Source organism: Meriones unguiculatus, chromosome 6 (assembly GCF_030254825.1).
Source record: "Meriones unguiculatus strain TT.TT164.6M chromosome 6, Bangor_MerUng_6.1, whole genome shotgun sequence".
Classification (NCBI taxonomy): domain Eukaryota; kingdom Metazoa; phylum Chordata; class Mammalia; order Rodentia; family Muridae; genus Meriones; species Meriones unguiculatus.
In genome coordinates this window covers 21,689,521-21,714,899 of record NC_083354.1, presented here as the reverse complement: position 1 = coordinate 21,714,899, position 25,379 = coordinate 21,689,521, and the positions used below count along the sequence as shown (strand labels likewise).

The 25,379-nt window shown below is 46.8% G+C and overlaps 2 protein-coding genes across 7 annotated transcripts in view; one reads left to right on the top strand and one right to left on the bottom strand.

The window, feature by feature from the left end:
• Nucleotides 1-25,379, top strand: part of Ca12 (carbonic anhydrase 12) — a 51,924-nt gene that overhangs the window by 21,856 nt on the left and 4,689 nt on the right. For all 6 annotated transcript variants that reach the window (XM_021638332.2, XM_021638335.2, XM_021638333.2 and 3 more), the window contains exons 3-8: nucleotides 9,834-10,013; nucleotides 11,030-11,175; nucleotides 14,203-14,298; nucleotides 15,243-15,306; nucleotides 15,590-15,747; nucleotides 16,868-16,994. In XM_021638332.2, the coding sequence (XP_021494007.1) occupies nucleotides 9,834-10,013; nucleotides 11,030-11,175; nucleotides 14,203-14,298; nucleotides 15,243-15,306; nucleotides 15,590-15,747; nucleotides 16,868-16,994 (771 nt within the window). The remainder of the gene's footprint in view (nucleotides 1-9,833; nucleotides 10,014-11,029; nucleotides 11,176-14,202; nucleotides 14,299-15,242; nucleotides 15,307-15,589; nucleotides 15,748-16,867; nucleotides 16,995-25,379) is intronic.
• Nucleotides 2,939-25,379, bottom strand: part of Aph1b (aph-1 homolog B, gamma-secretase subunit) — a 58,387-nt gene continuing 35,946 nt past the window's right edge. Inside the window, exons 6-7 of the mRNA XM_060384849.1 lie at nucleotides 9,660-9,721; nucleotides 2,939-4,633 (exon numbers count right to left, since the gene is read on the bottom strand). Of these exons, the coding sequence (XP_060240832.1) occupies nucleotides 4,618-4,633; nucleotides 9,660-9,721 (78 nt within the window). The 3' untranslated portion in view covers nucleotides 2,939-4,617. The remainder of the gene's footprint in view (nucleotides 4,634-9,659; nucleotides 9,722-25,379) is intronic.

Genomic DNA, 25,379 nt, shown 5'->3' with positions numbered 1-25,379 from the left:
ATGAGAAGCCATATTCTTTAAAATAACTTCCAAAGTGAACGCCAGGGACAGAAATGTACTTTAAATGTATTTTTTAAATGTAGCTTCTATAGCCAAACAACATCCAGGAGATATGTGGTTTGGTGTTGGTTTTGGAGGGAACAGAGGGCCCCTTCCCTTCTGAGAGGGATTCTGGGGGCTTAGCTGCACTTTCTGTGGTTTCAGCCTTAGGATCAGGACTGATGGATGGCCTCTCCAGGTGGGTACCATTCCCCTGAGAAAAAGACTCCTTCAGCCTCTGATGGCCCATAGACAAGTAGGTGTCAAATGGTTCCTGCTCAGCCTCACCAGAGCAGCGTCTTCCATGGGAAGAACGTGGACGCCATATTCTGTCTGCGATCATGCCTCCCGCACACCTGATGCACACAGCTAACAGCTTAGGCAGGCCTGTAGGCCTTAGGCTTTCCATCTGGAAGGCTGTTCCTCCATCTTTGTGCATGGGCCATTTCTCCTGTTCTTTAAGTTCTTTAATGGCACCTCCCTCAGGAAGCACTTTCTCTGTTTCCTCCGTCATGGCCCTTGCTCAGTTCCTTCGCAGCACCAGCCGCAGACTGCGATCATTTGACCTGTAGAGCTTGCTTATTTGTGACTCATTACTGGTCTTGCTCCCTGGAATGTAACTCTACAAAGACAGAAAGTAGATCTGCTTCGTCATCCATCATTAGGTGTAGTACCTGGCATACAGAAGGCACCTTTGTGAGGAAATGAATAAATTAACTTCAAAATTAAGTAGCAGTCCAAGAGGGAGATTAATTAGAGATTTTCTCCTTTGTTCAGTATATGGTTACTCAGATGTGTGTATGTGTGTGTGTGTGTGTGTGTGTGTGTGTGTGTGTGTATACTAGAGGCCAATCTTGGGTGTTGCTCCTCAGGAGTGGTCCACCTTATTTTTGATACATAGTCTCTCACTAGGACCATGGCTTGCCAATTTTAGGCTAGGCTAGTTAGCCAGTGTGCCCCAGAGATCCTCCTGTCTCAGCTTCTCCAGCACCATGATTGCACGCACACCTCGCTCGCTCTTCACGTGCCGAGGCTCAGACTCACGTCCTCATGCTTGCAGGACAAGTACTTCCCCGAACGGCCTTCCAGCCCAGCCCCTGCACTCTGTTTTTACTGTAACTACCACCTATCCTGTTAAGTGTACATTCATAGTCGGCACGCAATCACTGATCATTTGCATACACGTTTATGTATTAGGTCTAGGCTTGCTTTTATTCTCCCTGGATCTCTGAATGCAGAAAAACTAGCCAAAGCTTTGACGGACTAACCAAAACCTACACATTTTCATTGTGTGGAAAATATGTTGGTTGGCAAAAAGTCTCACCAACATCTAGAATGTCAACTTTGCCACACAGGCAAGTTCTGATCGGTTGTAGCCAGTCTGGAGAGACATGGCCAATTGCCAGGCAGCTGCCTGCCTTAAACATTCACACAGACACCCAGGGCACTGACCTCAGAGAGTATGACCAAAGTTGAGGGCAGTAGGCAAGACTGAGAAGCCAATTTTTAAAAAAGGACTCCAAGGGCCAACTTCAAAATCAGAGACAAAGAATATACTTTTTATTTGTTATTATTGTTGTCAACCCAAACTCCATACGATCCTGTCAAGTCACAAACAAAATATATTTTCTTTAAAACTCTGGAGCTGGGGAGAAGGATGAGTGGTTAGGAGGCTTTGCCAGGGACTCAGGTGTGAGTCTCTGCACCCATGACAAGCAGCTCACAATAGCCTTTAACTCCAGTTTCAAGGGATCCCAACTTCTTCAGCTGGCCTCTGTGGGCACCTCACTCACAAGCACACACTTACACCCTTACGCACACAGAATAAAAAATAATAAAAATTGTTATTAATCTTGAGCACACAGGATAGCCAGGGAGAAACTGTGAACAAGCCTTTTGGGTAATGACATGGTTCATGCTTTTGTTATTATGATATATGCTATAATGTGGATGTACCAGGTATATAAACATAAGAAATTACTTAACCCATACATATTTTTTACCCAGACATCATGTCTGTACACAGGTTATAAGATTATCCTTCAAGCATTCGCATAAATTATTTGTCCAGAGCAATAATGCATCTACACGCTGTGTGCCTAGATACCTTCTGAGCACGGAGGCTACAAAGAGGAGGCCATGGACTGCAACTTCCTGGCTTGCTCCCCATGGCTTGCTCAGCCTGCTTTCTTATCCAAATCAGGGTCATATGACCACGGATGGCCCTGCCCACCATGAACCAGGCCCAACCACATCAATCATTAATCAAGAAAATGCCCCCACAGACTTGCCCACAGGCCAGTCTGGTGGGGGTATTTTCTTACTTGAAGTTCCCTCCTTCCAAATGACTGTAGCTTGGGTCAAGTTGACATGAAACTATCAGGATTAGCAGACTTTCTTCTATAGTTGGGAGACAGAATGGAGTAAGTTAGAGTACAGTTCAAACTACTGAAGTCACGAAAGGATGGTACATGGTCTTTACACTTACTTATACTCTCCTCTCTGTCTCTCTCTGTGGGGGGTGTGGCCTCATGTAACGTAGTCTGGCTTTTACCTCCTGAGTCCTGGGATTACAGGCATGCCTGGAGTTATGCAATGCTGAGGACTGAGGCAAACCATCTCCTCTCTTGCTTCATCTCCAGCCCATACTATGTGCCTTTACTTTTGCTAGTGCTTAAAATGTTCTGTAGTTAAAATTCAAAACAAGACGCAATGGGTTGAATGTGTTTGCACATAGCCTGACATCCCAGCAGTGAAGAGTCAGAGACTGGAGGTCTGTCCCGTTTGCGACCAGCCTGGTGTACATTGTGAGTTTGAGGCCAGCCAAGGTTACATAGTAAGACCCTGTCTCAAACAAAACAAACAAAACTTAAACAAAGGACAAGAAAGCAAAGATACTATACACACAGATATTTTTAATAGCTACAGATGAGTACAGGATTAGAAATCAGACCTTGCTTTTAGGACAGCTGGCTTGCTCTTGCTCTGGGTCCACTGCAGAATGCCAGGCACTCAGACTGCTGTCTTCTTATAGCTGATTGTCCTCTCCCATCATCTTTGCAGCCTGCAGAATCTCAGAATGTCCGGTTGGGGTTTTCACTATCTGGGAGTCATTTTCAGACAGGCTACTGTGCTCTGGTCTGCAGCATTCAGTGAACCATCCTATCCTGTCTTCAGCTCTGGATGAATTCTGATCTGACAGGCTGGAACTTGCCCCCACCCCCATTCTGACTGCTTTTCCGCCATCTGAACATGCTGTGCCCACAAACTTCACAAATGTCCTGTGTGAAAAATCTGTGGCTTTCCAAAGCTCATCCGTGTTTCAAATCCCAGTTCAAATCTTGTCAAAGCCAATGTCTGCTCCTCTGTGACTGAACTTCTCAACCTGCCTGGAGATTCCCACAATGGCAGTAACTCAACCCTCTCTGCACCCGAGTCACCTGAGGCTATCTCCAGACTACAGCTCTCTCCAAAGTCTCAGGCCTTTGAAGGCCAGTCCCTACAAACACATAATGGCAGTTACAAATCATGGATATACATGGTCTCTTAAGCTCACTTTAGAAATTCAGCCAAAAAGAGATGAGAAAAGAATGGTGGTTGCAAAGGGTTTGTTGTTGTTGTTGTGTATTTGTTCATTTTCCTTTTGTTCCATAATGGAGAGACTCAAATATACTTCCATGCAGATGGCCAAAGAAGTCAGGGAAGGAAGGTTGAATACAGGAGAAAGAAAAATATGTTACTGGAAAAACCAGGGGCTTTTGGAAATCTGGGAGATTTAAAAAATGTGAAAAAGCTAGTTTCTGCCTTTTCTTATTGGAGAATGGGGAGGGCATGTTGCGAATGAGGAAGCATTTGAAAGAACCAGGTGACAGAGGCAAGGCCACCACTAGATCAGACTGGTTGCCGCAGGAGAACGGGGTTAATCCGATTAAGGCAAAAGAGGGAACCTGGCAATGTGACGAGGAAAGAGAGACTGAGCAGCCTGTGGAGTACCCTTCAGTTGTTGAGGGTTTAGCCTGAGGTGGAGGAGGTGGTGATGGGAGGTTGTGACTCGGCCCACTCAGAGCAGAGGACGAGTCAGGCTCACCCTGCTGAGATTTTGAGTATTGCGGGGGTAAGGCCTAGGCATTCTGACCATCAAACTGTGATTGGGCCCAACACGTTGACTGGTGCACTGTGTGGACCTTACTGAACACTAAGTTTTACAAACAAAGCAAAAATCATTAAAAACTTATAAGCCGGTAACGCTCTTTCAAGTGGTCTGCGCTGCTGTCCTGTCAGTGTCCTTCTCCCTCCTCCTGACATCCATGCTTCGATTCTGTTAAAACCGCCTCATTGTCAGCTCCAACTTTGCTTCATACTAAGCCATGCTGAAATTACTTTACTCTGCCAGCCAAGGATCTTGGTTGTAGTAGAAGGCCACGCCTCCCACTGTCATCTTCCTTAGGGGCCCACCTGTAGATGACACTGAAGCATTGCTGAGTCCCCCAGAATGACGATCCTCCCGGCTGAGGCCTTCTCATGCCCTCTCCCTCCAGGACAGGCAAGTCCAGGCTTTAGATCCTGAGTAGGCAGGCTCTAGCACGATGCATTCCTGTTCAATAGTGAAGAAGTTTCAAAAACTGAAATTTTATGTCATCATTGACTCATAAAAATAAGGGGCCAAAATCTCAAGAAGGGGAAGTTGAGGCTGGACAGAAAGATGGGGAAATTGGGAGAACATAAGAAGGGAAAGGAGCCCCCTGGCTTTGGAGAGTGGTTGAAACCTCTCATCAGCCGAGAGCCAAGAATTTTAACATCACTAAAATTCACAATGAGTATTGGCCACATAGAAGCAATATTCCTTTTCTATAAAGATATTGCAAATAGGAACATTAAAATAGCAGAGGCTAAGGGCTGCAGCTCAGCGGTAGTGGACTTGACTGATATGCACGTGGCCATCGGTTTACTCACCAGTACCACAAATACTAACAGTAACAACAACAATAATAATTTAAAAGAATGCTAAACAGCACTGAAGGACTCGTGAGATGGCTCAGTGGGTAAAGGCACTTGCCTACAAGCCTGCTACCCCGAGTGTGATCCCTGGGACCCACGTGGTGGGAGGTGAGAAAGGACTTCTACAAGTTGTCCTCTGACTCCACATGAACTCAGTGGAGTGAATCGCTCATGTACACAGGCATGAGCAAGGTGCAAAATAAATAAAATTTAAGAAGAAATGTTATGCTTAAAGCCTAAGCATATATGACATTTGGATTTAAAAAAGTTATCACGTGATGTATGTATGTGGGGCCACGGGACAACTATGCAGCCAGTTCTCTGCTCCCAGCTTTACATGGGCTCCAGGAATCAAACTCAAGTCCACCAGGTTTCCAAGCTCTTTTCTGCAGAGCCGCTGGCTCATGAGCTTTGGATTTAACCTTACCTCTTCCCCAGCTGTAACTTTCTGAGAATCTTACAAACATGAGTATGAGCTTATAGTGAAAACATGTCTGGACTTCTTCATAACTTAAATCTAATAAAGATTCCATAATCCCTTATGATCTCTGCGTTTAATCCTGTCGGCCTGTTACACCCAATACTTTTAGATAGACCCAATGATCACATTTACTAAAAGAAAAAAGAAAAGCTCTTAGAAACCCTTTGAACAGCATCACTCCAGAACCCACCGATGCTCTGTCTGAGCTAAAGCTAAGACTCTTAAATACGAGTCACTCTGGAAGTCTGCATTTTCCTGAGTGCCCTTCTCTGTCCCCTGATACCCACACATAAATCTGTTAGCATCATTTCACAGTAAGCTCCAACTTTGCTTCCTTGAAGGAAAGAAGTAATGATCTAGTTGTAAAACTTTCTGCTGATTGGATTTGGTAACATTAAATTCTAAGTTATCTTTGCAGGGAGGGACAGTGGCATTGGGCTTTCGCTCTGAGCTTACTGAGACCTGCACAGATGAAGCCAACCCGGTTTGTTTCAGCGTTATCCAGGCAGATGGCGAAGATGAAACAGGACCGGCTCTAACTTGCACGCTGCCACAGCTGGGTGATGGCGTTCACCTTGCTTATCTCTCTCTGCTTTTAATCTGACCCTCAGATAACGCGGGCCCCATACCCTTGTGCCTCACAATTCCCAGTCATGAGCCACGCAAGGCGTTTTGAGCTGCACCATGTTAATCCTACTTTATATTTCAAGACAACGATCTGTCCACTTCTTTTTTGCCACCGTTAGGGGGATTCATGAACTAGAAAGAAACAATGCTTTGCTTTTACTTGGGAAAACAAGCTTTGAGATATGCGTGGCCTTCTGGCTGAGCATGGGGAGGAGAATGGGGTCCAACCAGTGGAAGAGGTCCCTTGGAAACCCAAAGCAACGGCAAGTGCTTACAGGAGCTGCGTTGTAGGAGTTGCTCCCAGCACAGGCTCTCGGCAAGAGTCGGAAAGCTGGGGCTGGCTGTGTAGCTCAGTTGATGGAATGATTGATCCACAGCACCACATAAACTAGGCATGGTGGTATATGCCTGAGGTCCAACACAGGACAGAGAGGGGCCGAGCACCAGAGGGACAAAGTCAGCCTGAGATACATGAGACACTGTCTCAGAGTTAAGAAAAAAAAAAAAAAAGATTGTGAAAGCTGAGACTCAGGTGAGACACTGTGGCCTTCAGTAACTCCCCCAGGTGTACTGTGGCTGCAGGTCACATGGGCTGGAAAGAAACTGGAGGACGATGGCAAAGAGCCTGCCACTGTCATACTTGATACTGCTTGTGTAGGTGCCTAGCCGTGTGTCTCTCTCTCAAGCCAGGAAGTCATGAAGCTGTATGACAGTGTCCCCCTCTCTACAAGGGGACAAAAGCCATAGGTGGTGATGGTGAGCCTACGAACTCTATGGAGTCATATTTGCCAGCCCATATCCCACACTATAGGATGGAAAGCAGGTTCCCTTTTCAGCAGGCCGTCCCAGCCATCTGGAACCACGCCTCACACCGGTGAACTGAAATGCCAAGGGGAGATACTCTGAACCTGAAGGAGTAAACTCGTCTTCAAACTTTTCTCTCTCTTTTTAAGGCAGGGCCTCAGGAAGCCAAGCTGGTCTCAAACTTACTATGTAGCCAAGGCTGGCCTTGAGTTCTTGATCCGCCTGCCTCCACCTCACAAGGACTAGGATTACAGAGGACCAGCAAAGTGGCCCAGTGGGTAAATGTGCTAAATGTGAAAGCCTGAGGACCCAAGTTCAATTCCTGGGACCCATGTGAAAAAGCATGCTATGGTGGCACACACCTGTAATGCTCAGATGGAAGGCAGAGGCAGGAGAATCTCCCCAGAAGCTCACAGGGCAGGTAATCTAGAGTACCTGTACACACACACGAGAGAGAGAAAGAGACAGAGACAGAAAGAGAATAGGAAAAAGGAGAAAGAAAGGAAAGGGGAAGGGAGAGGGGAGGGAGAGAGGGAGGGAGGGCAGGAAAAGGAAGCAGCACCAAGGTTCTAGACATTAACTGCCATAACTGGCTCCAATTCTTTTTTGAGGAAAATAAAAGAGCATGTGGGGACTTCAAACAGGTAATCAAGCACCCTTAGAAGACAAGCAAGAGACAGGTGGGAGAGTTAGCAAGCATGTCAGGATCTGCCGTGTGCCAGGCACTGGAGGAAATGTGGGGATGAAGGAGACACTCCTTGCCTCCAAGGAGACTGTAGGGGAGGGAAGGAAGAAAAAAACTCTCCCAGATGAACCTTCAGAGAGAAGGCACCAAAGCCTTGTAATCCAAGCCGGGTAACTGTGGTATTAAGCTAAAGTCTAACTGTAGACAAATCACTCCATATCAGTATTTCACCTACAAAAAACACTTTCATCTTCTCCCCTTGGCTATGTCAATGTTATAGATTTTAGAAGGATTGAAACTACTAAAATCAGTGAACCGTGCTGCTGATGGGGAAAGAAGCAGAGGGATGGAAAGGGCTTTTTTAGGCCCTGCTGCCATGAGGGCCCATGACTGGGGCCCATGACTAGCCTGCCTGTGGACAGAGGCCAGGACTGGGGCAGGTGGCGTCTCCACCCCAGCCAGCCCAGGAACACCGGCATCTGTGCCTTCACCTCTGAAGCTGGTTCCCACTGGGCATCTGGAGCTGCCTTGACACAAACAGGCATGAGCAAGCCGTCCCAACTTGCCTGGTGCAGTGGGTGAGGGTGCTTAGTCCTGCAATCCTCATAAATCTTGGATCCCAGGAGCCAGAAGGGACCTTCCAGAATACAGTATCCAACCTTGCCATCTCTACCAGAGTTGGTGGTAGCTCCGGTAGGGAGCTCGACCTGGCTGTGGACACTTGTCCTGCAGGCTTGTTCTCTGGGCATTCCTGGTCCAGTGTTCTCACTTAGTTTCTATTGAAGGCTTTGCCCACACTGGCTCTGCTCTCCTTAACACGCTCATTTTTCATGCTCCCAAACACCTAGTGTGGCTTTAACTTCTAATAAAAACCACATAGGACACAATTGAGACATTTTCCTCCTTTAGACTCCCAGAATCTCAGTTCTTTTGGGGGAAATGTCTGCCACTAGTCTGAAAATCCATTTAATCACCATGGAAGATAATCTTTTAAACACAGATTTACATTCTTTCAAGATTCGTTTTCCTGTGGGAGTGGTATAGTTTTCAGTGATTCTCAACCTTCCTAATGCTTAGACCTTTTAGGACAGTTCTTCACGTAGTAAACCCCAACCATAAAATTATTTTCATTGCTACTTGATAACTGTCATTTTGTTACTGTTGTGGATCATAATGTAAATCTCTGTGTTTTCCCATAGTTTGGGGTGACCCCTGTGAAAGCGTTTTTTGACCCAAGGGGTCACAACTCATGGGTTGAGTTTATCTGCCCATAGAATGTGTGTTTCTATTCACAGAAGAGTGACTGCTGGCCAGTATTTACCAAGGAGCATGAGCCCTGGATGATTTTTTTTTTAAGCCTGCTTCTCCTCACTGAGGACTTGTCATTTTGATTACAATATTTCGACTATAGTATTACCAGGCTTCCCTCAAGTTAAACCCCTGCCGTGCTTGGCTTTGTTTCCCCAGGCCTATAATTATTCAATATTTTCAAACATCCCTTTTGGATTGCATCCTGCACTCCAGATGTGGGCATCGGAGTCTTTATCCCCAGGGTTTTCTATCAGGACCATCACACTCGAATCCATGAGCCTCAAAGACCTACCTGAGCTATGGTCAGTCAGATACCAACCTGGAATATCAATTTTCCTTTCTATAATATGAGCTTGGAGGTCCCTGTAGTGTCCAACCCGGTGGCCTCAAGACCTAGAGTAATTTCTGGCTCATAATAGATGCTCAACAAGCAGATGGTATATTATTAGGTGTCGCTAGTTTTCATGTAAGGAGGATATGTATTATGACAACGTGGGAATAAAGCGGAGGTTAGGTTGGTAGTTTCTGGCCTGGGCTCCTCTAGGTTTTCATCCTCCACAGCACTTTAATGGCAGGTGGTTTTGAAGTGTTTGCTAGGCCTGATTTTATAAGCTGGTATCCCAGGTTTCAAAAACAGTTTACCTCTGTTCAACTCTTCTTCCCCATAGAAGTTACAGTGAAAAAAAGGTATCAAGTACTTCTGTGGACTCTTACCACTCTTGGATGAGGTCCACAGGATGCCGGGGGACTCGCCTCTTGTAGAATAGAGGGGTTATCTATGGAAAGATAACGGAACGGAAAGCAATACTAAGAAACCATTGTATAAACAGAGAGTAGACGGTGAGAAAAATTCCTCATGGAAAACTCAGCTCGAGTCTCTCTTCCTAGGTCCTACTGGCGAAAAGAACTGGTCCAAGAAGTACCCATCATGTGGGGGTCTCCTGCAGTCCCCGATAGACCTGCACAGTGACATCCTCCAGTATGACGCCAGCCTCACACCCCTCCAGTTCCAAGGTTACAATGTGTCTGTTGAAAAGCTGTTGAATCTGACCAACGATGGCCATTCAGGTAAGGAAGGGACATTAGAGAGAAAGCTCTGATACTCTTTCAGCTCCCTGGCCCCTGAAGGAGAAAGGGCTAGGAGGAGGCTGTGAGACACGCTAGACCCACTGTCTCACATGTGGGGTAGGAAGAGATGCTGACGTCCTGGATCCAGTGATTCTTCCTGAGCAGCACATCTCTGGGAGAGACAGAGAGGCGGCAGATAGGTCTGATCCCATTGGTCTGTTGACTAAGATGCTAGGGTGAATTCTGGGTTATCATTAACTATTCAGGGCACCAGCAATTCGATTGCTGAGAGTGGACACACACACACACACACCCCAGTTGCTTAGGTTTTAGTTGATTCCAGATGTAGTTAGGTTGACAACCAACCATCACAGATACTAATGAGTAATCAGACTAGGTAGGAATTTTAACTTCCTTGATTTGTCATTTGGAAGTGGGACCTACTGATTTGTTCAGTGAACACTAGGGATTGGGTACATCAGAGTCTGTTGTATAGTAAATGCTTTTTTTGTTTTTGTTTTGTTTTTGTTTTTGTAACAGAGTTTCTCTGTGTAGGCCTGGCTGTTCTGGACTTATTCTGTAGACCAGTCTGGCCTCAAACTCACAGCGATCCACCAGCTTCTGCCTCCCGAGTGCTGGGATTAAAGGCATGCACCACCATGCCTGGTATAGGTGCTTCTTAAATACCATTGTAATTCTCCAAATTGGAGAGGTCTTCCCTGAAGGTTTTACTGTCATAGACAGGAGCCTGATACATGGATATGTAAAGAAACACCCGCCATTGGCCTAGGCTTGATGCTTTCCAGGGAGACTCATGAAGGCTCTGGTGCCAGTGGAGTTGCACTGAGAAAGAAGCCATGTCTCTGACCTGGAGGCACCAGGGTTCTTGTCTGCAACTTGCTCCTGTGGCTCCTGTACCTGTGCGGGAGTTGCCTGCCTACCTGCTTTCTAGCAGGGTTGATCTGGCAGGCTTCAGCTGGCCAGGGCTCTGAAGGGTGCTCTTCCATTCCTCACAGTGAGACTGAATCTGAACTTGGACATGTACCTCGAGGGCCTCCAGCCCCACCAGTACAGGGCGGAACAGCTGCACTTGCACTGGGGGAACCGCAATGACCCCCACGGCTCTGAGCACACCGTGAGCGGGAAGCACTTTGCTGCTGAGGTGAGTGAGTGGCCGGTGTGGTAGGGAGAACCTGGCATTGGCTCCCTCTCCATGGCGGCCTTCACTGTCCCCACCATCCTCCTGTCCGCTGGACGGGAAGGTCTCACTGCCCTGCACTTCTCCGGGTGTCCTTGTCCCGTCCTTGCTGGAGCATGCTGAGTTTGCCTGTTTCTCGCACTGTGTGAGGCTGTTGAGAAGGCTGGCCTTGCAGATGGGATGCATGCGGCCCTTCTCTAGGCATGCCTCTGCTGTGTGCCGACAGGACCTCACAGTTTGCCTGGCTGCCACGGCTCACTGCTTAATCACTGCCAGGCTCGTTGCTCCTCTGTGCTTTTTGGTCTTCACACCTCGTGCTGTTTACAAATGCCTTTCCCATATCATTGTACTTGGGAATATGAGGACACTGACCCAGGGCTGTCCCTGTCATTCGCCATAGATGAAGGAGTGATGGGCATTAAGATGTGTAGGGCATCACTATGGTCAGAGATTCTCTAAAACATGGTTTGGGGTGTGGGCACAGCACTGTGCCATGTCACCCCGAGCTTCTAACCTAAAGTGCCAAAAGAGAGTGAGAAGAGAAGCAGAATGTGACAGGGTAGGATAAGGTCTGAGTTGGGGGTGTGGCTCTGAGTATGTACTGGGAAATGAGCGGGACAAGATAATGCTGTTGATCAGCCAGCAGGTCCCGTGGTAAACAATGGTGCAACCATTCCCTCCTCTGCTCGCAACTGCTGAACTGCCCGATGTCTCAAGCTAATTACGGGTCTGTTACAAGTGTGGAGGGGCTGTGATTCTGGCCCAACAGAGTGGTATGACTGGAGGCGCACGTATTTCAGAGCAGACCCTTCCTTCTCGGGAGCTCGAGAACTGCAATTTCTTGCAAGTTAATTGCAATGTTGAAGCTTCTGCTTCCCCCTGGGAGAACAAAGTGGCAGCTAGGATGTAGGTTTGGAGAGTTTATGCATTTAAAAAATATTTTTGGGGTGCTGGAGAGATGGCTCAGCAATTAAGAGAGCATACTGCTCTTACGAGAACATGAGTTGGGTTCCCAGCACCCATTTTGGGAGCTCACAAGTGCCTATAACTATCTCCAGGGGAGCTGATGCCTCCTTATAGTTTCCTCAGACATTGCATTTACCTGTTCAAACACACACACACACACACACACACACACACACACACACACACACACAATCTTTTTAACATTTGAGACAAAAATCTTACTTTGCAGCCCTAAATCTTACTATGTAGAGCAGGCTGGTCTTGAACTCACAGAAATCTGCCTGCTTCTGTCTCTTGAGTGCTGGAATTGAAGGCATGTGCCACTATGCCTAGATAAATAAAAATAAAATCTTAAAAACTATTACTAATTACTGCATGCTCTGCGCTTGAGCTAATCATTAGACCAAGCCTGATGGGCCACGGTTGCTAGTAGCGTTGAGAAAGCGTCAGGTGCTGCTGCCTGTCAGATTCTGTGTAGAAAATCTCTTTGGGGTAGTGGTTCTATTGAGTGGGAACTACAGAAGACTCTAAAGCCCCTCACTGGGAATTAGATTAGTTTTTAACCTCTTTCTAAACTCAGTCTGAATACATTCAGAGCTGAAGCAGACCACAGGGTCAAAGGTCAAGCAATAAAGATCTTGGGTAATGTAGACAAATAGAAGTCTACTGTTTCTCCAAGCCCTTCCAAGATGGCGTGGGCCATGCGGTAGGCCATCCTTTATGTGGAAAGGTAGTGAAACGAGGGCCCCTAAGGAAGCCTTAACAGGAGATCGCTTAGAAGAAATAACGTGAGAGTCAGATGTGGCATATGCCTGTAACCCTAGCACTCAAGAGGCCGAGGCAAGAGGCAAGAGGATTTCAAGCACAAGGCCAGCTTAAGCTACACAGTGAGATTCTGCCCACCACCCCCAAAGCGATCCTGGTTCCATTCCCAGCCCTTACCTGGCATTTCACAACCATCTGTAAAGTAACTCTAACCAACACCCTCCTCTGGCTTCCACTGGAACCAGGCATGCACGTGGTACACAGATACACATGCAGGCAACACATGCAGACACATAAGAAAGTAAAATGAAAAACAGCAAGAGGGTGGTGCAATGACATTAAAGAGTAGAGCTTATGCTGAATTCCTTTAGATGATGGCGATGAAGAGCGACTAGGAAAAAAAGAAATCTAGATAAAGATCTGGATATGCAATAGCCTCAGGAGCATGGGATGAAAACGCATGTGTTTGATTTAGAGCTATCTACAACAAAGCCTTGCGAAGGCTGGGTAATCCTCTCTTTAGGATTAAAAGTCATGTTTAAACATCACCAGAGTTTCTAATAACAGTAGTCATAACATGTGCCTAGACTTTCTAAATCTGAGACCTCTCAAAAACTTCTCCTTGCCTTAATAATTAGTGTCTGATCTGATTAAAGCCACCATCATTTAGAATTGCATTTTGAGAAGATAAAAGTCTACATTTGTGGAAAGTCATTCTTGTTCCATGGACTCTTAAAATCTGACTTAAGGACCGAGCTGGTAAAAGCTGTGCGGTGATTTCATCTGCCTGAGGGATAAACACCAGTGGTTGTGCATTATCAATTATGATTAAGTTGTAGCTGGCAACTGGTTTCCTGCCCCACCCCTGCTGCTTCCAGACCAAGTATAGAGATGCCAATTTACAGGAGACCACTTGGCCTCAGGCTCCAGAAAAAAAAAAGATCAAAGGGAGAAGAACCCCAAAGCATCCAAACCTTTTCATGGTTAAAATAAAAACCCATTCATTCATTCATTCATTCATTCATTCATGTCTGATGTATCGCTGCTAATTTCCAGGTACCTTATCAGACATGAGGGGTCAATGAATAAGATAGGATGTGCCCTGCTGGAACTGGACTGGAGATAGATAGTAAGGGATCAGTTCTTTGGGGGGGGAGGGGCATGGCAGATGTCTCTCTCTCTCTCTCTCTCTCTTTCTCCTGCAGAAAAAGGTTCCTGTGAGTTGCTTGTCCCCTCATCTGTCCTTCTCTCCTGTTGCAGCTGCACATTGTCCATTACAACTCTGACCTGTACCCTGACTTCAGCACCGCCAGTGACAAGCCAGAAGGCCTTGCTGTCCTTGCTGTTCTCATTGAGGTATGATCTGTTCAAAGGGCTTCTGACATAAAGTCTGTGGCCGGGAAGCTATCAGGACGAGGCGTGTGTTCCGTGCACAGCAGTCCATATAGTGAGCTGCTCCTGGATGGCCATGCATTGCCCCTTAGAGTAGGGGTTATTCCTTAAGGCTTCTCTCTTTCCTCAGAGGAAGCTTTCGCTGTCTCTAGCCAGCTGAAGAAGACGTATCTTTTGTGACATGAGAAATATGAGTCCCTGACTCTGTCCCTGTTGCATGGTCTGGGGAGGGCCTGTGGGGTGTGGGGATCCTTATGCTGTTCCATCAGGTGCGTCCACCACTGATACAACACCTAGCATCCAAGCTCCATTCTGTAATGAATTATTTAATCCATTCTGCAATGAATTATTTAATCTTAGAAAACAAGAATGGATCCTGGCATTGTGGTGCATGCTTATAATCCCAGCAGGTTACAGGTTGAGACAGGAGGACCACTGAGAGTTTGAGGTCAGCATGGGCTACATACTAAGATTATTATCTCAAAACCTTGGCCAGGGTTAGGGGCAGTTTGAGAAAGAAATAACTGCTGATAAGCTTGCTTTGTTTTCTCCAATGAGACAGCATGTTCCCATTTCCCAGTGTGCTTACTTATCCAGCTTGGAGTCTGTGAACTCAAAGTTCCCCTAAGTTCCAGGTGAAATGGACTGGTTGTAGTCTTGAGGCTAAGGTCGGACAACCAGAACACAACCTATATATTAGAACACTCAAGCTGAAAATGAGACATCATTTGCTGCCAAAGGTCAAGACCACCATATTAACACTCAACAATCTGGTGATGGGGCAGAATTTTCTTTGTAAGGCAGCTCTTTGGGGAAGGGCCCCAGCCCAGCCCTCTGATGGTAACTGTCAGTGTAGGCGGAGCCTATCTTGTTCTGTCCCTGCTCAACCTGCCTGGTCTCTGTTGCAGATAGGCTCTGCCAACCCGTCATATGACAAGATCTTCAGTCATCTTCAATATGTGAAGTACAAAGGTGAGGGGCACTTGGCTACTTCTTTGTTCACTGCTACAGAGGATGTGGTCACACCTGTGCCACCATAAGAGCAGCAACAGCGTAAGGGGCGGGTGCTATCTGTGTTCGCCAGGTTGCGAGCAGCAGGCTGCTGGGCAGTGCTGTGATGCTGGGTCAGATGGCACACTCACTGTGCACACTCACTGTGCCTGAATCTGAGTGTTTAAGCTCAGTGACTGTGTCTAGCCGTGCCCCTCCTATCAGGAGTCAGGCTGATACCCTCACGCCCCATCTATCTCTCCAGGCCAGCAAGTGTTCATCCCAGGCTTCAACATTGAAGAACTTCTGCCCAACAGCCCTGGCGAGTACTACCGCTACGAAGGCTCCCTGACCACACCTCCTTGCTACCCTACCGTGCTTTGGACAGTTTTCCGAAACCCTGTGCAGATTTCCCAGGAACAGGTAGCAAGCCAGAGTCTGTATGCTTCCTGGCATAAGCTGTGCTAATCAAAGACTTTCCTCAGAGCCTCTCCAGATGGGACCTGCCATGGAAATGCTGTAGAAATCAGAGCAAGCTCTAAGAGGAGTTAAACACTGAGCTAGGAAAATGAACACACTTCCCACCGTTCTTTAAAGAGAGCTGCAACGCTGTTTGCTAATGTTCCCCTCGGTGGCTGGCTGGCTGGCAGTCAGTGTTTAGGTGGGAGAGAGCCTGGCTCCTTTGCTGGGCCAGAATAAGGTCACACCAGGTTAACACATGGGCCCCACATTGCAGAGATGAGAGGGTCACTGCCCTCGGAGTTTACAGTCTGGTTTGGGGGCTGGGGAGCCAGGTCATTAGCAACCATCTCTAAGCCATTCTCGGGATCACCTGACTTCTGAGCTGACTCAGGCTCATCCTGCTACCCCACAGCCTAAAAGCATGAAGAAGAAAAGCATAGAGGAGGTTGGATGGTGCTACATAATAATCACCCACCCAAATCATCCCAGCCAGCCCTCACTGTCAAATGCATTCTCTTTACTATGAACTTCTGAGCCGAGAAGCCCCGATAAATGGCAGCTGGTGGGTGGAAGTGAGAAGGGATGAGCTGAATCAGAGGTGAAATGTGTGGGGAAGCAGCAGCAGCCTAACCCAGAAAATGGATTGTGTCATATTCATGGGGGTGTGAAGATGTCAGGGAGCCTGCAGTCAGATCACTGAAGGGCCTCTTCCTTCTGTCTTTCATTCTGATTTGACTATACAAATGAGCCCAGCCCCTACAGCTTTAAGAGTTGTGTTCCAATTCAGGGTCATGAAAGGCATGTGGTCTTGCTGAGAGGCTAAGGAATCTTCCTCTTCAGCTTTCCCTTCATTTAGGGCAGATTCTGGGGTTATCAGGAACCTTGACAGCAGGGATGCGCCCAGCCCAACTCAGCAGGCCCTCAGATGAAGATGCAATTCTCTGACTTTCCCTTTGCTGTCAAGTGCTTTCTGCCAAGCCCCTCATGGGCTGATTCCAGGAGCTTCTTGGAAGTCCTCTCCCCAGCAGGACAGGCCACTGAGCATCATCGGCTCATGGTGCCTTTTTTCACTTTCCCTCAGCTGCTGGCTTTGGAGACGGCTCTGTATTTCACACACATGGATGATCCCACCCCCAGAGAAATGGTCAACAACTTCCGTCGGGTCCAGAAATTTGATGAGAGGCTGGTGTATATCTCCTTCCGACAAGGTGAGAAAGATGCGGGGCGGGGTGGGAGAGGGAGGCGTCCATTTCCTACCAAGGAGACAGTGCCCTTAGGAGGCTGGCTGAGTCACATGCTGCCAAGGAACCAGAGCAGACCCAGGAGCTTTGGTGTGTGGGCTGCTGTAGTTTTCCTCCCGTGCTTGCCATGTCCTCAAGTCCTTGCAAAGAAGCCCAGGCCAGGGGTCCCCGAGGTATATTGACCAGAGCTCTTATCAAGTCTGGGAGTCACAGGTGGGGATGAGATGCTCCTGGGGACTTCTTTGCCCTAAAGGATATGTGTTATCCTAAGACACATGGAATCCTCTGCATGAGGAGAAGCTTCTAACTTCTTGGCATCAAAGGCTACATAAGCCCTGCCCTCGGCCTAGAGAGATGATTACACACTACAAGCACCCACAGATGCTTCTCTGTAAGATCAGGGTATAATCCACGTTCATGGCCACAGCAGCTCAACGTCTAATGTAGCAGGACCCATTAGGCAAGAAAGCACTCTGGGTCACAGCTTTTTTTTGTTTGTTTGTTTGTTTTGCTTGTTTGTTTTTGTTTTAATCTTGGAGCTTATACCAGTGAACACACTCCCAGTTGAATAAAGCGTAATAGTTTTGTTTATTCCAACTGCTAGCAACGTACTGTTCCTTCTAGGTCTGTAACTATAACTTGAGAAAGTTAACGTTTCACTTGCTCAGTCCTCCATCAGTACACTGACAGTGGGGGTGAGGGTGGGGCATGTTGCCATCCACACCCATGTTCAAACCTCCAAGATCACTTTCTCACCACACCTTCCTGAGCTTTGCTAAATTTGGGGATCTGGGATGGTCAAAAGCAGAGTGAGTCGGCAGACATGCCCCCCTCACCTCCTTATGTCACTCATGGATCAATAGGGCCAAACAATAGAATCAATAGGATTAAAATAATCTGTAAGCCCATCTGTCAGAGGAGCCTGGTGCTGTTTGTTGATGCTCCCTTACTATGGGAGATTGTAATTGTCACTTGCTCAGCTTAGTCACCAGCCAGTGAAGACTGTATTTCAAAGCCCTTACCAGAGGCATAAGAAATCTGCCCTTCCCAACTGACCCTTTGGCATGGCCAGCATTATGTCTGTAGACTATCTCTGTGGGTCACCCTCATGCCTGAAGATCTGTGTCCCATATTCTCCTCTCCAGATACCCCTCACTTAAGGTCATTCCCATTCTCTTCTGTTTCTGAGTCTGAAACACTATCCGGGAACAGATGGTTTCCTATATCCTGGAATGTGTAAGGCTGTGGCAATCCACTTGGTTTCTCGGGAATGACTTGTATGCCTGGGATGTTTTCATTTGCCCTCTAGTCTAGGCACAGCATTCTTCTTTCCCCATTCTTCTACGTGGACTATGTAGTATTGAACAAAACTGCTTCAGTTCTCTGTATCCCTGAGACAAGGTCTCCTGTATGTCAGGCTGCCTTGCAACTCACTATGGAGGTCCAGGCTGGCCTTGACCTCATCAGCCTCTCAAGAGGTTGGAACTGTAGGCATGAGGCACCATACCTGGTATGGAATTACTTCAGTTCTTAAATTAAAAAGCCTAGAGATAAAGATAATCATCCACAGAAATCAGGGAAGAGTTTGCTTATGGCTCAAGGGTTATAAGAGCTGTTTCACATAGAAGTCTGTATACATTCTTGAAAGATGCTTTTCCTGGGGTCAGGAGACTTCAGTTCAAGGCATTGCTTTATTTTCTCCTGGCTGTAGGGTGTGAACAGAGCACACCCTTCTTTGTCGTTGGTTTCCTTGGCCACGGATTGCCAGGCTGGAGACCTGCTCTGACATCCTTTCAGTGCCAACATATTATGGTTCAAAATGTATACTAATAACCGCCAATCCTAACTTTACATTGCAGGGTCAGTGTTTGGGGGCAGTTACAGAGGATCAGAAGAAACCATGCAGGAATTTGATTATGACAACTAAAAGTAACCCCCACTTGTACCGATGGACTGTGGCATTGGCGCTAATTAGCCATCTTCTTAGATGGGCTCAGGTCTAAGCAGCTGCTTCTAGGCCGGACCCTATAGGCAGGTTTGTAGCTAAGTGCTTTGGTAAATCCTGCAAGTCCTGCTGCAGTAGATTGACAAGGCTCTAGACAGAAGCTTGAAGACTAATTCCTGGCTTAGGACGTGAAGATCAAAGCCCAAATGCAGCTTTGCCACAGGCCCTCCTGCATGGCTTAGCCAGAGCTGTGGCTTCCGTGAGGTTAGGCTCAGCTTTCTGCTTGGAGAAGACACTAGACACTGATTATAGAAACTTGGCCAAACTACTCCTCTTCCTCACACTCTAAGACACAGGCAGCAAACAAAGCTATGCCCTGAGGCAAGATGAAGAAGCATCCCCTAGGCTCAGCTCCCATCCTCCTCTGCCCACAGATGCCTAGATTCACGAGGGCCTCTCACAGCCAAGCTGGAGCAGGTCTGGCTAACATGCAGTTCCAGGTTTATAGTGTGAGGCTGTCTGAACACACAGCCCCTCAGTGATTTGGGTTCAGTTATTTGTAGACTCTCCCATGGAGGCTTGTTTACAATTAGGCTCTATTTTGTAGAGTTTCCTTTGGAAATTAATAAGAGCTAAGAAACCCAAACATTTTTGCAAGAACAGAAAATAAAGGGAATCTCCAGGAGAGAAAATGTGTGTGTGTGTGTGTGTGTGTGTGTGTGTGTTTCAAGATTTAATTAAATTGAACAAATAGGACTGAACCATTTAACTCACCTCTGCTACTTTCTTAGAACACTCTTATAAAAGAAGTATAGAGCCTGCTTTCTGCCTGTAAGGGGCTTGTACTTCAATGTGGCCTAGTGTAGGGTTTCTCAGCCCTGGCACTACTGACACATGGGGCAGGACAGTTCTTATAGTGGAGGCTTCCCTGTGCCCCATAGCAGTAGCAAGGGTCCCTCATCCTCACCTATTAGATGCCAGTGGCATGTTCCCACTTGTGACATTCAAAAAATCTCTCTAGACATTGCCCAGTTCTCTAGGGAGAAGGAGCAAACTGGTCCCACTGAGAAACACTGTCCCCCAGGGATTGGTCAGTGACTTTGTAGGCTTAGGACTGGTTTTCCCCCCATTAGTATAGGATTCTAAAGTTGAATATCACATGCTCTGATATTTGTTTTTAATTAAATTTTTATTTTTATTTTATAAGTGTGTGGGTATTTTGCCTGCATGTATGTCTGTGTACTATGTGCATGCCTTGTATCCCATGAGATCAGAATAGGGTGTTGGATTCCGTGAAACTGTATTTGTAAATGGTTGTGAGACACCATGTTGAGAATTAAACGCAACTCTGGGAAAATCAACCGGTGTTCTTAACCATGGAGCCATCTCTAGTCTTTAGCATATTATGGCATGGAAGCCTGAGTTTTGGATGATGATCCTGAATAAACCAACTCAAGAGAAGCCTTGTTCCCCAAGAAAATATCCTTCTTATATATTTGGGTAAAGCTTAGGAGACGTGGCAAGAGAGAGAACTTCACCTGGGCACCTTTCTGCAGGACCCTCCTCATCCCTTATCTCCTTTCCATTTATGAGGCTCTCTTCTGGTGGTTGTTTTGACTGTTAGAGTCCCTAGTATAGATGGAAACCAGTAGGCCCAGCCAGGTGCTGTTAATCAGCTCTGAAAAATAGCTTCTTCCAAGGAAGACTTGAGCTTGTCCTCAAGGTGGGGTGCTAGAAGACTCACCTGTGGCCAGTTCAGTTTCCTGAGAGCCAGGTACCCTAAGTGAGGATGCTGCAAAGAGCACAGGCCAGGGCCTAGACATGGGTTAATGTCTTCTCAGTCAGGGACACCAACTCTGAGCCCTGATGGTGATAGATAACAAGGCGAGGGACTATCAAACCTTAACACTAATATCTGTCTAGCTCCTTTTAGGCATATTAGAGGCAGGGAAACTGGAGAGACACAGGAGGCCAAAAAGTTTCTATAATCATGTCTTTAGTGAGCCTGCTCTGAGGAATTGCATGTCACTCACCAGAGATCTAGAGCCAGCTGAGAGGCATTTAGATGAGTGAACGTGCTGGACTACTGAGCTTGCTAGGCATCAGGGTGGGGGGGGGCTCTAACCAATGGCCATTTGCAGAGTAACGTAATTAGAACCTGCTTCTCCTAGAGACACCTGCATAGTTTTAGAAAAAAACTTTTGAAAGAGAGAAGTCTTACCCAGCTAAGATGGCTAATTTTTTTTTTTGACACTAGAACTTATGTTCTGTGGTTATTGACCTTGTGTTCTTCAAGTTTCTATTTATAAATAAAAGGTGTTAGATGGGAGAGTATCATCGATTCTTCCAAGGTATCCTATGAGAAATCAGAGACGTTCCTACCTTCAGATTCCTAGATCTGGATCAGGGGTCTGAACTGTCAGCAGCTGTTATCAGATGTGCTAAGAAGTGAAACCCCAATCCCTCTGGCACACTATGCACTATAGGGAGAAAGAAAAGAAAGAAAGAAAGAGAGAGAGAGAGAAAGGGAGAAAGAGAGAGAAAAAAGAGAGAAAGAGAAAAAGAGAGAAAGAGAAAAGAGAGAGAAAGAGAAAAAAGAAAAGAAAGAGAAAGAAAGAGTGATAGAGAGAAAGAAAGAAAAGAGAGAGAGAAAGAAAGAAAGAAAGAAAGAAAGAAAGAAAGAAAGAAAGAAAGAAAGAGAAAACCCCGTGAGCATTCCATCTTGCCCTTGACCCAGAGCAGGCTAGTTCAGGAACAACATCTGGGAAATGATCCTGCCCCCTCCTCTCACACTGGCTCTCTGTGGCCCCCATCCCTGTCCTTTCAGCCTCAGCCCCAGCTGCAGGGCCTCTTAAAACAGGATAGGTACATACACTATTCCTTTGTCTGCAATGACTCTCTCATTCTCAAAATTATTTTAAGGCCTCTCTCCACTACCCTGGAGGTGGCTTTTCAACTTCTTTCATCTAACTTCTTCATCTTTATGGAAGCATGTGGCATATAACTGAATAGTTATTTATTACAATACAGTAAAACCAGAGAGAGAGAATATTATATACACCTTATGGGCTCCCTAAGGAAAGGATGCCTGATGTCTCATTTATTCTTTATTCCTGGCACCATGCCTGGTGTGTGTTATAAACTTGCTGAAAGAATATAACTGACCATTTCCTTTTCCCTTTCCTCCCTAAGTATCTTCTCTCTAGAATGGTTTACACATAAACCTGGCCAGTTGTTGAACTTCAAGTCTGTCTTTGCTCTATTCTTAGTTTGCCAACAACGATAAAATAAAACCATACGTAATTCAAAACTAAAACTTGCAACTGAGGCTTGAAGGCCTGGAGGAAGTTGCCAACTGACACACGCTTTTGGTTGCTCTGGGCTGACAGGGATACAGCTCCCCATCCAATTACCCGTTACCCCTTAAGCTCTAACAGCCTGGGCCACTGAACGCAACTCATAGGACAAGAGCTGGGCATGGCACCTGTCTCAGAGCATTGTGCTCTGCGTGCTTGCCATCTGGGAGACAAAGCCCTCAGTTCTTATTCCCGTTTTATAAACCAGTCAGCCCATGGTCTGTCTAGTGGTGCCTTTTGGGCAGATTTCTTAGTAGATGTTATTGTATAGGGTTGATGAGGAATAGCGCCCGGTTAGGTGGTCACTGAGTGCTGAAGGGGAGACCAGTACTGCAGGCACTTGACTCTGCGGCTTTGGAACATCACACGGTAACAGTCACTTGTTACCAGCCTAAGCCAATCTCACGTTCTTAAGCAATCGAACTGCTGTAAACCTAAGCTCTCCTGGCTTTTCTTCATAAGACTGGAGGACCACTGAAGAGTGGCCTGTGTGTCTATCCCACCTAACATGCTGCCTACGAAAGCAGTCCATGCTTTAACTGGACTTTGAAATAAGAGAAGATTGCACCCAACAACCAAAGTTAAAAATAGAGCTAGAAAATACCAGGCTGTTGTTCCAGGTGCGCCCAGATGTGCAAATGAGTGCTTGTTCTTCGGGCTGGACTTGTTTGTGTTTGCACTTGAGGCTTCAGAACACCTCAAAAGCAGTTAACCAGCATCCTCGGTGCAGCCAGATGCCAGTGGAAGATGCAGCTCCTGAGCCAGCCCATCCAGGTAGCAAGGTCTTTGTGTTAAGCATTCCTGACCTTCTGAAGTGTCCTGCTTTTCCTGGACATTGCAGCTGTCTGTATCTGTGCGCAATTTCCTTTTGCGTGTTGTGTTGCCCTATCTCTGCTCACTCTGGCTAGTCCCCAAGGACTCCATGGAGGCTCTGAGCAAGCAGCACTCCCTCATCTTCTCGGCATGAGTCCTCCTAGAAGACACCTCAGGAGTCTTTTCTGCTAGGTTCTCATCAGCTGGCTATGATGGGCCACCTTTGAGAGCAAGCCTGTCTCCATTTTCCCCAGCTGTCTCATTGTTCTTCTTTAGGAACTACCTCATGATCTCTGTTTGGAAATACCCTATATCTGTGTTTAGGCTGAACATAACCTTCTCTAGCTCTGTCCATCCCACACTATCTTTGGTATCTGTACTCTAGTTGTCCACAGGCTGCCCTCACCTGGCTGAGTCCCTGCTGAGGAATACTCTGTCTTCTAGTCCGCAAATCACCTCAATATTTCTCTCTGAAAGTCTCATTGCTAGCCCCCTGGCTCTTTAGTTAGCAGATGCTTTGGCCCTATCTTCGGTAAACCTCAAACCTACTGAGCATGGTCTGTCTCTGCAGACCTTGGTGGGTGCTGCCTAAATTGGTAGGATGGTGTCCTAAGCACATCTTCCTGCCTTAGACATCACAGAAAGGTATAACTGTTAAGGTGACATGGTCTTCAGAGTTTTTCTTCCTTGGTACTTAAGTTCTCAGCTTGTTTGGTCAAGCTGCTTTGTTTTTTTACAACACAAAAGCCTTAGCTGGAAATTCACCTATCCCAGTCTCTGGAACTTTCTTTGTCTTCATTAATGGGCTCACCCCATTGTTTCCAAGATGAAACAATTTAGTCCCTGAAAAGAGGCCAGCCAGGAGTGAAAAACTTGGGTTGTAGCACTGTGTTCACTTATGCTGTTGTCAAAATGCTGGAGAGAAAGCAAGGAAAGGTAGACTCTTCCTCCAGAGAAGCCACCAAGCTGGGCCACTCTGGAGAAAGTTCCACTCTATGGCCTAGCTCTCCGTGGGCTTTGCCCAGCAACCAACACCACAGCACACAAGTACCTCCAGCTATGTGGTAGGAGCATGTGGCTGTTTGGGCCCATGTGGCTCACGCATGTTTATGGTGACTGTGAAAGTGACATTCCAGCTTAGACAACCTAGCCAGGTGGCTTGCTGGTGACAAGCTTGCTGGGCCAGCCCTTTGAGCTCCTGGAGCTTGAGGAACAAAAGTGTTTCATCAGAGCCAGAGAAGAGACGGCTAGAGCTTAAGATAAAAACGAACAAGGTCTCTGGGCACCATAACCCAGAAAACTCAAATACTAAGTTGTTCTTTGCTGGGACCCAGGCCATGGGGAGTAGAAGCATGAAATTCTCCCTAAGTGGGAACCTGCCCTCCAAAAATCTCAAACCATACACTGCTCCCCCTATTCAGTTCACCAGGGAGGCCTGGGCAGGCTATCTGACAAGAAGAGCTACTTAAGAGCTATGAACTTAAGAGCTGGTGGTGGCCAGCCGGAACACGAACAGTCCACACCCTTGGGGACACTGTCCTCGTGACCGTTTACTTTCACAGTAGCCAGGGCAGCTGAGGGTCAGGCTCATCTCAAAAGCTGGGCAGGCTGGATGTGGCACTGTAAGGTGGTAAAGAAGGTGTACAGGTATTACGGCTCCTAGGGAATCAGACGGACTCTGGCCACAGGACAGGAGAAGGCTGGTGAGTGAAAACTTATGCTGCAGCCTCAGGTCTTGTGCCTGGGTATGCCAAAAGCCCCAAGAGTGAATTCTTACTCTCTGCTGGTACCTCACACATGGCCAGGGCTCACCTAGAGACATGATTCCTATGATGGGCTTTATAGACATAGGCTCTCTCTGTGTGTCACTACCTGTCACACATGGGCTTCCAGTGTGAAGCTGAACTAACACTACAAATAGACAGGAAATCAGGGGGAATGGGGACAGGCAGGCAGGCATGTGTGCACACACACACACACACACACACACACACACAGCTGCTTTGCAAGTTTCAGAAAACCACCAGAAAAGAGGGTGTATATAGACAGAAACTTCTTTACATGGAGGACATGGCTGAGAGAAAGAAGATCAGTGAGAACCTATAGGAGTCCAGAGACTGCTCGGGGAAGATGTACTCACAGGGGACCGTGAACTTGGAGATCCCCAGTAGGCTGTGGGACTTTAATTTCAATGGCTGGGCCCCATTCAGAACACTAAGCTCACCCTACTTATTCCTA